Source organism: Leguminivora glycinivorella, chromosome 10 (genome assembly GCF_023078275.1).
Source record: "Leguminivora glycinivorella isolate SPB_JAAS2020 chromosome 10, LegGlyc_1.1, whole genome shotgun sequence".
In the NCBI taxonomy this organism is placed as follows: domain Eukaryota; kingdom Metazoa; phylum Arthropoda; class Insecta; order Lepidoptera; family Tortricidae; genus Leguminivora; species Leguminivora glycinivorella.
Genome location: NC_062980.1, coordinates 23,759,524 through 23,771,870, shown reverse-complemented (window position 1 = coordinate 23,771,870; position 12,347 = coordinate 23,759,524). Strand labels below are relative to the sequence as shown.

Genomic DNA, 12,347 nt, shown 5'->3' with positions numbered 1-12,347 from the left:
TGGAATCAACCATTTATACTGACCTTTTGCCTAGTGTGGGCAAGTGGACCTATAATATATATAACTTTTTTTTGACCTTAAATAAGACAATAATATTTTATTTTATTTTATTTATTTTTCTTTATTGGGGAAAAAAACAGATACAGACCAATAATATTTACAAACAAGTTATAAAATCTTACTTGTAGCCTACATCCTAACACAATTCCCACTAGGAGGTATGACCGTAGTTTTAGGGTCCTGTGGGTACTTATCAATAACAGTATTAGGAATTGCAAAACAATAGCTAAAGAAACGGACAATTTTTCCATTTAAACTCAATATAAACAGGTTTAACAATTTATCCGCTTCATCTCCCAAAAAATCTTTAGAAATTTGATAACTGGATCTAAAAGTTAATTCAAATTTCGCTTCCGGTCCGCTCTTAAACGCTTAATACCGTACAAAGTACCTAGCCAAAGTCACAACCGCTTACGTTTCGTAAGAGTTTTGTAGTCCATAGCTCTTCTGTAGTGACGCGACCACAGATTTCATTTATATTCAAGCAAAGCATCTACTTGGCGGGTCAAACGAACTCAGTCAGAACGTCTAGGTAATCTGTCCCTACTCACAGCTTGCAGCTTTTGCAAGTCAATCTTTGTAGGCAGAAGATATTTAATTGCAAGAATACTAAAATTATGAACAAATAAGGTTCAGAGACATATTTCCTACCACAGGTAAGTAACAAACGTCAGTACAAAATTTGACACGCTCGGCCCCTGGCTTATACATTTCATAGATTAAATAAGAATATCATACCAACCCATACATTCAAATGCGACGGCCTAAGAACGCGCATACAGTACACCACACATAAATGGCGCCACAAAAAAAATGTCTTGTAGATTTCGATTATACTTGTAGATGGCGTTGTCACTTTTGACATAGATTTATGGCTCGAAAGTGACACTTAACGCCAATCTACATAATAATCAATGGCAACAAGGAATTTTTTGAGACGCCATCTATGTGTGGTGTAGTGTTCAAGTGTTGTTTCGTGCAAAGGGTCTAGATCGTGACCAAGTACTCCGCTAAGAATACGGGAGGAGCGTCAAAGATTGTCTCCTTGGCTAGGCTGGCTGGAATAGGGGACCTTATCTTGCGGGATGACTTGACAAAGACAGGGGTACAATATGGGATAATAACGAAATATTGCTGTGGCCTCGGCTATCTGGCATGTAGAAGAAGGATGGCAGTAATGTATGGTTTTATTATAAGTACTGTGAGATTCATAAGTAGCCAAACTTTGCAGTGACTTTTGAGCTCACAATTAACAAATTTAAGTATGGGACATGCTGAAATCACGACAAAAAATTTAGGCGTCAGTCGAAATGTATAACAGCAAATTTTTTTGTCGCGATTATAGGCCACTGAGTGTAAAGCCTGCGCGCGCGCACATATTGAGCGTGCAGCGGGGCGGGGCGTGCGACGTGTATGTCAAACAATAGAAGCTCATACAAGTGTCCTGAGTCGACGCTGCATAGGGTGAACGCACGCTCGCCCGCTCCGCTGAACGCTCCGTCCTGAGGGTCGCCTTACACTTAGGCGGAAAGTTTCTCTCAAAACGCACAAGTTAGAACTGCCAGCCAATTGTTTTGACGGATCTAAAAATAAACCAGCTAGTGTAACAATAAAGAATTATCTCATTTTCTAAAAAAGTGACGAACGTGATCCAACAAGAATATAAATTTGGAAACTGTCCCGAATAATCCAACGGGGAAGTAATGAAGATTGATGGAGAACGTACACGCGTGGTTGGACTATTCGTGAAGATGTCAGCCGTCGCGCGAAAAGATGTCTTTTTTAATGTCTTAGTTTTTTCATGCTAGTTCCAATGTGATGCCTTCGTTAATACTAAGTGCGTTTTCACATTATCCGATCCGATATCGGATGTCGGACCGATATCCCATATATTTACGCGGCCATCTTTGTTTTTTTTCCTTTGAAATCCTTCCGATATCGGATAAGACAATATGAAAACGCACTAAAGGCTACGTTCAGTTCACATGAGGCAATTTTTCCCGTATACCGTTGTACGACATTTGATCGAATATCGTGGTGACAGTAAAATTTGTATGGAAACTCTATTTTTTACCGTATACCGTAGGGGTTTGCTACCGGAGATGCGAGATTCTCGCAACGACTTTATCGAATGCGATGCTCAGTAGCGCTTATGTTAAGGTACAGTAATTAGTTCACACAGACACACTGATTTCTCGTACACGTTGTTTGTGACGTCGTTGGCGAATTCAATTCAATTCAATTCAATTCAATTCAATTCAATTCAATTTATTGTTCGAATGTGAGTGGTTATAAATGATGATAGGGTTAGTATTTTGTAACATCACAATCTGCCAGAATTTGGCGTACAATACTCTTGACTCTCGATATGCATGTCATTAAACCAATTAAAAATGAAAGTAGATATCGCAATGTCAGATTTGAAATACATAATAAGAAAATAAAAATTGTAAAGAACATAATAATGATAGGTAAATGTCATGCATACAGAAAAGTGGCTCATATAGAATTTTCATAATGTCAAAAAAAGTAATTACAATAGGATACAATAATAATAATAAAAAAAATATTACATATTAGTGGATACAAAGTGTTCACCAACTGAGTAGAACATTTTTTGTAAACACCACTTAAATAATTTGGTTTTGAAACCTTGACAATCTATGGATTTTAAATCATTTGGCAAGTGGTTAAAGATTTTGACAGACATGAAAAGAATCGATTTTTCAAAATGAACTGAGTTGTGGACTGGATAACTGATATTGAGTCCATGGAATTTAGATGTTGACCTAGGGTTAGATTTCATGATTTTATATTGACTGATATGAGTTTTCACAAAAAGACATGTTTCATAAATGTATAATGTTGGTAACGGAAGAATTTTTAATTTTTTGAACAACGGTCTACATGAATCCATTGTTTTGGCACCGCAGATTGCTCTAACGCATTTTTTTTGTAGGAGGAACGCTTCTTGGGCATATGTTGAGTTACCCCACAAAATCAGCCCGTAACGAAGGTTGGACATAATGTGACCATGGAACGCCAGGAGGGCAGAAGGTCATGTGGAGGGCGGATTGCCGATTGCATACGGGAAAAATCCGAATGGTCCTAGCGCCGCGGTCACAACGTATACTATACATTTGATAGGAGACCAGGCCCCGTAGCCGAATGGCATTTCTCCGACGCCAAACGAAAGCGATACGCCGCTGGCTCTGTCGCGCCAATACGCAAGCGCGATAGAGATAGATATCTACTAGCGCTTCGTTTCGTGAGCGTTTCGTGAGCGTTTGTGCCATTCGGCTAGCCACCCAGGTAGGGCACACCGAATGATATTCCGCTTTGTGTGGGCACAGCACAGCGGATATCATCTCGCTCGAATCTAGAGCAGAGCCCAACTGGGGAAGTACCTCCGCCTTACAGAAGACCGCAGCCAAATAGCAGTAGACCCTAGTGTTGTGTTCCTGCCAGTGAGTAAGGCTGACAGAGCTCAACGAGGGTGCGGTGTGCTGGTGACGGAAGGATCTACGGAACTAATTTGTTCCGTCTATTGTCCTTTGAGTCGTCGGCGTCCCGAATCCTCCTTAGAGCTTGTGCACTCCTTTTTGCTGTGTACTTAACGCAGCAAAAAGGAGTGTACAAAGTTTCTAATGGGTTGACAACGCGCATGTGACACTCCTTGAGTTGCAGGCGTCCATAGGTTACGGTGACCGCTTAAAAATATAATATATATAAAAAAAAAACTAAACTCATCAGGGAAGTCATGAAGATTGATGGAGAGCGTACACACGTGGTCGGACTATTCGTGAAGTTGTCAGCCATCGTGCGAAAATATGTCTTTTTGGGTATATATTCTCTTAGTTTTTTCATGCGGTTTCTTGTAATGTTTTCCTTGATTAAAAGAACATTTTTAAAGGTTTATTTAAAGATGTTCCATCGTAGTTCCAAAGGTCTGCAATGTCTTCGAGAGACTGCTGCAGGACAACAATTTTAGTGTCGCAGTTGTCCATGAAAAACTTAACCACAAAATTTAAATTTTGAAGAAATCCCCGACCGCGACATAATAGACCGATTTTCATGAAACATGGCTAAGAACACTCCCGACTAACTCAGCTTTCAGACAAAAAAAAACTGAATCTAAATGCAGTTCATCCGTTCGGGAGCTACGATGCCACAGATAGACACACACAGACAAACAGACAGACAGACAAACAGACAGAGGGCGACGGTTAAAAACAGGAATTCCTTACCACCCATTAGACAATTTGTCTGCTCTTACTCTGCGTAAAAATACATTAAACTAAATGTTGGGACTCGAACCCCCAGTCTCCAACTACAACGCACCTCGTCTCACTAAGCTACCGGCACTCAAAGATGTGCGAGCATTACAAAACGCCCCCGAGCGGCGCCGCGAGCAAACGACGACTCTTTTCAGTATCAAAGAGCGCTTTGCAAGCAAAGGGAATGGGAATATTTAGATTAGCCTATCGAAGTTACGGCTCAGCCACGACATTGGTCTAAGCGCGACAGCGGCGAGCGGCGGTCATACATTGGAGCGAGACACAGCGATGGGACTTTTCATTCGCACTTATGGTTGCCGCTCACCGCTGTCGCGCTTAGACCAATGTCGTGGCTGGGCCGTTAAATTTCTTAGTGAGTGTACGCTCATATTGTGCGTGCAGCGGGACGGGGCGTGCGGCGTGCATGTCAAACAATTGAAGCTCATACAAGTGTCCTGAGTCGACGCTGCATAGATTGTATGATGCACGCTCGCCCACCGAACGTCTACTCAAGCCTTAGCGTTTTCCCATTGTCCGATCCGATATCCGAAGTCGAAAGGATTTCAAAGGCAAAAATCAAAGATGGCGGCTGTTTGGGATCTCGGTCCGACATCCGATATCGGATCAGATAATGTGATAACCTAACCATAAAATTAAATTGTTTAAAAAACCCCCGACCGCGACATAGTTGACCGATTTTCATGAAACATGGCTAAGAACACTCCCGACTAACTCAGCTTAAAAAAAACGAAGTCTAAATCGGTTCATCTGTTCGGGAGCTACGATACCACAGACAGACACACACAGACAGACAGACAAACGGACAGACAAACAGACAGACAGACAGACACGTCAAACTTATAACACCCCGTCGTTTTTTCGTCGGGGGTTAAAAACGCACTTACACTTATACAATCACGCCAGTATCTCATAAAGGGGTACGCACAGCACATGAAACTACTCAAATTTCAGTGCCAATCTTGGTAAACCTTAAAAAGAAGATGAAATTGTGACATTGCAGTGACAGGTTGCCAGCCTCTAGCCTACTTCACAAATTGACCCACATCCTAGTTTCCTGAGGATGTCAAAGGAACTCAGTGATAACATAACCACAAAATTAAAATTTTGAAAAAACCCCCGACCGCGGTAGTAGACCGATTTTCATGAAACATGGCTAAGAACACTCCCGACTAACTCAGCTTTCGGACAAAAGAAACTAAATCTAAATCGGTTCATCCGTTCGGGAGCTACGATGCCACAGACAGACACACACGCACAGACAGACAGACAAACAGACGGACAGACAGACAAACATACAGACAGACACGTCAAACTTATAACACCCCTTCGTTTTTGCGTCGGGGGTTAAAAACGATAAACGGGGGTTAAAATCATAGTTCTGCTGGGTTTAACTTATTTTGAAATTGTTTACTTCAATTGTAATTAAATAACTCTACTAGAGGTTTTTAATTTCTGATTAGCAGAAACGTCTGCAATCGATGCCGTTAGGCTTAGAATAAATTTAAAAGTGGAAAATGTCTGCCTTGGGTGAGACTTGAACTCACGGCCTCTGGATCGATACTCCAGCGCTCTGCCAACTGAGCCACCAAGACTTCAACCAAGCCAGCGAAATTTTCCACTACTAAGGTCAATGGGACCCGTAGCGACATCTACCGTAAGAGTATTAAACTTCTTAAACGGCAACCGGAGTTCCAAGTCATATTGGAAATTCACCAGTTACGATGCGCTAACCATGCTAAATTTTTAACTTCTGATTAGCAGAAACGTCTGCAATCGATGCCGTTAGGCTTAGAATAAATTTAAAAGTGGAAAATGTCTGCCTTGGGTGAGACTTGAACTCACGGCCTCTGGGCTCGGCCTCTACTAGAGGTGTGAAATAAAGTGACCCTTATAGCAACTAAGTAACCAGACTATTAGAACTGTAAAGTTAGTATGAAACTAATTACCTTAAGAAGTTGAGTGAGAAAAAGTTGGCACCTAAATGAGGAAGTTTCTTAGATACTTTAGCTAAAAACACAAATTAGGTCACTTTAGAGTTAAGAATAGTGGAATTATGAAGTTTGAAGTATGTACATCCATAGTACCTTTTTAGCGGTAACTAAAACTAACTTCTAAAGTATTAAAGTAATATATTAAATTAGAATCGTAAATAAAAGGAGGATAGTATACCATTTTTAGGGTTCCGTAGTCAACTAGGAACCCTTATAGTTTCGCCATGTCTGTCTGTCCGTCCGTCCGTCCGTCCGTCCGTCCGTCCGTCCGTCCGTCCGTCCGTCCGTCCGTCCGTCCGTCCGTCCGTCCGCGGATAATCTCAGTAACCGTAAGCACTAGAAAGCTGAAATTTTGTACCAATATGTATATCAATCACGCCAACAAAGTGCAAAAATAAAAAATGGAAAAAAATGTTTTATTAGGGTACCCCCCCTACATGTAAAGTGGGGGCTGATATTTTTTTACATTCCAACCCCAACGTGTGATATATTGTTGGATAGGTATTTAAAAATGAATAAGGGTTTACTAAGATCGTTTTTTGATAATATTAATATTTTCGGAAATAATCGCTTCTAAAGGAAAAAAAATGCGTCCCCCCCCCTCTAACTTTTGAACCATATGATTATAAAATATGAAAAAAATCACAAAAGTAGAACTTTATAAAGACTTTCTAGGAAAATTGTTTTGAACTTGATAGGTTCAGTAGTTTTTGAGAAAAATACGAAAAACTACGGAACCCTACACTGAGCGTGGCCCGACACGCTCTTGGCCGGTTTTTTTTGATTATGTGAGTAATTCCCGAAAAGTTTGTACATTTGGATCACGTCTCCGATTTTGATAAAAATTGGTAGGCTGATAGAGTCCATGATTCTGAGCAAGATCCACTAGGTTTCCCAAAATGTCCCAGGTATTTTGTATAAAACCTTCCTTTTTTAGGGTTCCGTAGTCAACTAGGAACCCTTAGGGCCTGGCCACATGGGCGCGTTGCGGCGACGCACCGCAAAAATTCTGCGTTGCGTTGCCGCGCCGCCAGTTTTTGCGGCAGGAAATCTGCGGCGCGGCACCGCGACGCAAGAACTCGCGGTGCGTCGACGCACCGCCAAAACTCGCGGCGCGGCACCGCAACGCAGAATTTTTGCGGCGCGTCGCCGCGCCGCCAAAACTGGCGGTGCGTCGCCGCGCCTCGATAACTATACACAGTGCAGAACTTCACGATCAGTCTTTATCCAGACATGGATCCCATTACGCGCATTCTGCTCTTGCTCGTATTACGGAGGCGCTTAAAAAAAAGGAGACGAAAAGAAGATGCTGGGTCAACCCATATATATATAAAATGAATAATGACGGAACTCATTTTGAAAGGAAATATGCGGCATTAAAGACAAGTGAAGTGAAGTTCAAAGAATATTTCAGAATGACAATAGCAAGTTTCGAAGAACTGGTCTTTAAAATCTCACCTCGAATAAAAAAACAATATATATTTAGAAAACCTGTCGGACCTCTGGAGATGCTGGGATTAACTAAATATGCCGAATACCGAATATTTACCGAATATTCGGCCCATCTCTAATGTGGACGAAGGACGAAAGGACAGCCTTATAGACAGCAGGCAGGCAATTATGGTCGCGCGATAAATGATAAAAATATCAGGCCGTCCCTATCGCACTATTTGTAAGTGCGATAGGGACTAGGGACGGCCCGATGTTTTATCATTTATCGCGCGACCATGATTGCCCTGCAACTTCTTATTGCTATCGGTGTCGAGTACTTATCCAAGTTAGGTATCTATTTTAAATATGACGGTGTAATTGTGTGCAGTACAGTACCTACAAAAAAAATGGTACAGAAATTAAAAATAATTACAATACGCTGAACCAAAATAATAATATTACTTACAATACTATATATCATATCATTTTCCTCAGAGCATTTTTCCGGTCTTTGTGTACGGTTGGCAACCCTACGGCCGTTTTCACATTATCCGATCCGATATCGGATATAGGAAGGATGTAAAATGTAAGATTTATGCGCTTCCAGGTTTTTATTGATGTATTTAATAGATCATTATTACTAAAAAACGATATAAAACGCAAAAATTGCGGATTTAATGCAGATGGCACTCTCCTAGAACAGTTTTTGTCCGAGGCACCACCGAACTGCCGATATCGGCAGGACGCTTCCGACATTTTTGGCATGCCGGACCCCCCGCCAGCTGTCGGCCGATAATATTTGTGTGTGTGCGTATATAATGTAGGTATACGTTTGTAGTGTAGTGTGCGTGACAAAAATGGCGTCTATTAAACAGCTGCTGTTAATGATGAATTTCTGTTGAAAACAAATTCATCGGTCCGAATTGCGGATACTAATTTTTTCATCTTTTAGTAGATATAGTTAAATGTAAAATTATAAGTATTTATTTTACTTGCCGCTCTTGAGTATTTTTATGCTCGTTATTTTAATTTTACAATAAAATATTTGAAATATAGTGCTTATAATTATTAAATATAAAACTTTTTAAAAATATTTTTTGATGCAAAATCATACTTCATTGATTTGGAACAATGCGTTTTATCGGACCGACATCCGACACTATCGGAAGCGTTTATCGGATGTAGGATGTCGGTCCGACACCCCCACGGCCACGGCCTACGTGCGTACGTGCGTTTTCACATTATCCGATCCGATATCGGATGTAGGACCGATATCCCATACATTACAGGCGCCATCTTGTATTTTTTCCAGTGAAATCCTTATGACATCCGATATCGGATCGGATAATGTGAAAACGGCCTAACGGAATTTAATTACTAACAAAAATAATTGATTAGTCTATAATTTGGATGTTTAGATTATTGCAATACATTAAGACGCTACAGGAGCGAAAATGCTAAAATGGAAAGGAGTCCCTTTTCAATTTGGGAATTTTAGTTAAATATACTAGTTTTATTAACTAGATTTATCGAAAAAAAAATTTCCATTAAGAACAACTCAGTTAAAAGATATTGCGAAAAAATCTTTGAAATCGAGGTTCCGCTCTCTTTTCCTCCTTCAAAACTTATTTAAACGGAACGAAATTTGAGAATCTGAATAATTTAAAATGAAATAATCTGTGTCGGACCGTTTAGATTTTTTGGACAATTGTTACCGATCTTGAGTATCCCTTTTTCGAGCCATATTGAAAAATGCCGTTTTTAGAAATTTTGATTGGATCTAGCATTTTTTAAAATAAGAATAGCAAAAAATATCAATACGGTCCGACTCAGAAAAAAAAATAATAATCTGTGTCGAAAAAATCATTGCTCTATCTTCAAAAACCAAGGAGGAAATAGTCGAGAGCGTTTGTATGGAGAACTGACCTGTATCGTATCGTCTTAAGGTGGCTCGCTTTCCATACAAAAAACATCTACCATTTATTTAGTCACCGCACACTACAACTAAATAAAAATATGCGCATACATCTACTATACATTATCCGTCGTCGCGGTAGTGAATGAAATACATTGTTTCATACAGAAATCATGGACAAATCCTTGTGAATTTTTTATTAATTTTAGGTAAATGTGCGTGCCAAATTTTGTGTACAGACACAGAGCCGTCATATTTCGCGCATTTTTATTTGACATTGTCATCAGTGACATTTGGCTCTTGACAAGTAATTATTTAAAGATATTGGTTTAGTTAACTCAAGCAGACTCAGAAATAATGACGCATTTTGTCAACAAAGATACATATCGTGTATTTCGACACTGCTAATGTAAATCGAAATGGCGTCTCGGTCAAACGACTGACTATGATGCAGAAGATCGTGGGTTCGAATCCGAAGTTTTTTTTAATCATTTGAACTTTTATGGATTTATTAAGTATTTTTTATTTTTTTAATGGAATATTTGACTATTACTATATTGCTTTCCTATTTTTTATTTTCATACAAAAATACAATACAATCCTTTATTATGCCTTTGTTGATAAAATAAAATATTACACGTCTGGTATAATACATTATACATAGGTCATAGTGTGGGCATAGTATTAGTAAAGTATTGCATTTACTGAGCTGGTTGACCTATGTTATTGTTGTGTGAATGTTTTTCTTCAACAACTAAATGGTTATATACAAGAATATGGGTAGCTTTTGTACATTGTAATTTTTCCTCAGTCACCCGTTGACCACGAACGCTGTAAAGTGTTTGAAACATCGGGATGAATTTTAAACTCATTATACGCGATTTAATCCGTTTTCATAGTTTTTATTTCATAAGTAACTATCGCGGTAACTAAAGACAATATTAACTAAATGGTTACAAATAATAATTATCATCAATATAATCTGGTCCAGGCAGGTAATTATGGTCGTGCGATAAATGATAAAACATCTGGCCGTCCCTATAATCGCGACAGGGACGGCCTGATATTTTATCGTCTATCGCGCGACCATGCTACCCGTGCTGTACTAGCTTTTTCCCGCGGCTTCGCTTGCATTAGAAAGAGACAAAAGTAGCATATGTCACTCTCCATCCCTTCAACTATCTCCACTTAAAAAACATGTCAATCCGTCGCTCCGTTTGGCCGTGAAAGACGGACAAACAAACAAACACACATTATCTTTGGTGAAACAACGAATTCTTCCACTTCAGATTATAGAGTAACCAGCTTTTCCCATTTATAATAAACTAGCTTTTGACCGCGGCTTCGTTCACGTAAGAAAGAAACAAAAAGTAGCCTATGTCACTCTCCATCCCTTCAACTAAATCCCCTTAAATAATCACGTCAATTCGTCGCTCCGGTTTTGCCGTGAAAGACGGACAAACAAACAGACACACACCCTTTCCCATTTGTAATATTAGTATGGATTTGACATTATTATTAATATTTAATTAATTATATATGTATAGCCCAATTTCGTCGGGAACAGCGTGTTATGTAATGGCGTCGTTGGTGTACAGTCGTCCGTCACGCCGTGAAGGTGCGTTCGATTCCCAGGATTCTATTAACTTTTTGTATTTTTTTGGATATAAATTTCGTATTTTTTATTGACCGAGCAAGAATGGAGAGCCGAAGGTATCAATTTTATCTTAGAGAACCTATTGATATTTTTATTGTCATTTTGATTTTCTATTTATTAAGTTGAGATATAAAACACAACTTTTAATACCCTCGCTAAATATAATAATTATTTTATCGAAATTACTCCTTAGATAAAAAAAGTCCACTTGAGTTTTTAACCGTCGCCTCATATCTCAAGAAGGACGGTTATCAAGTCGTCTGTATGTTTTTTTTATTTTTATTTTTTATGTTTGTTCCTCGATATCTCCGTCGTTCCTGGACCGATTTTGAAATTTTTTTTTTTTGATTGAATGTATATACATACAGATTGGTCCCATTTTTCTCAGAACCCAGTTCTGATGATGGGATCCTGGAGAAATCGAGGGAACTCCTCAAATCTGAAAGGCATACATATGGTGATTTTTGTGTTAATAAAGGAACAGCATGCATTTAGGTACGGAACAGTGACATTTGGTGCAGTGGAACTGCTGATGATGGCCAGAACGGAACTCTTCAAATCTGAACGGCACGCTTATAGTGACTTGGGTATTTTTATACGAACAGCATGCACTTTCGTACAGAACAGTGACATTTGGTGCAGTGGAATTTCTGATGATGGTCAGAACCGAACTCCTCAAATCTGAACGGCACGCTTATAGTGACTTTGGTATTTTTATAAGAACAGCATGCACTTTCGTCCAGAACAGTGATATTTGGTGCAGTGGAACTGCTGATGATGGCCAGAACCAAACTCCTCAAATCTGAACGGCACGCTTATAGTGACTTTGCCATTTTTATAAGAACAGCATGCACTTTCGTCCAGAACAGTGACATTTGGTGCAGTGGAATTTCTGATGATGGTCAGAACCGAACTCCTCAAATCTGAACGGCACGCTTATAGTGACTTTGGTATTTTTATAAGAATATCATGCACTTTCGTTCAGAACAGTGACA

General features: G+C 39.5%; 2 protein-coding genes and 1 non-coding gene across 3 annotated transcripts in view; 1 reads left to right on the top strand and 2 right to left on the bottom strand.

Annotated features, from left to right (window-relative positions):
* Positions 1 to 12,347, top strand: part of LOC125230214 (5-hydroxytryptamine receptor) — a 296,357-nt gene that overhangs the window by 110,057 nt on the left and 173,953 nt on the right. The window lies entirely within an intron of this gene.
* The window catches only part of LOC125230730, a 41,466-nt gene continuing 30,166 nt past the window's right edge, over positions 1,048 to 12,347 (bottom strand). Inside the window, exon 2 of the mRNA XM_048135990.1 lies at positions 1,048 to 1,118. Within this exon, the coding sequence (XP_047991947.1) occupies positions 1,048 to 1,118 (71 nt within the window). The remainder of the gene's footprint in view (positions 1,119 to 12,347) is intronic.
* On the bottom strand, positions 5,878 to 5,950 carry Trnad-auc. Its single transcript has one exon. It is a non-coding gene; the product is annotated as a tRNA-Asp (tRNA).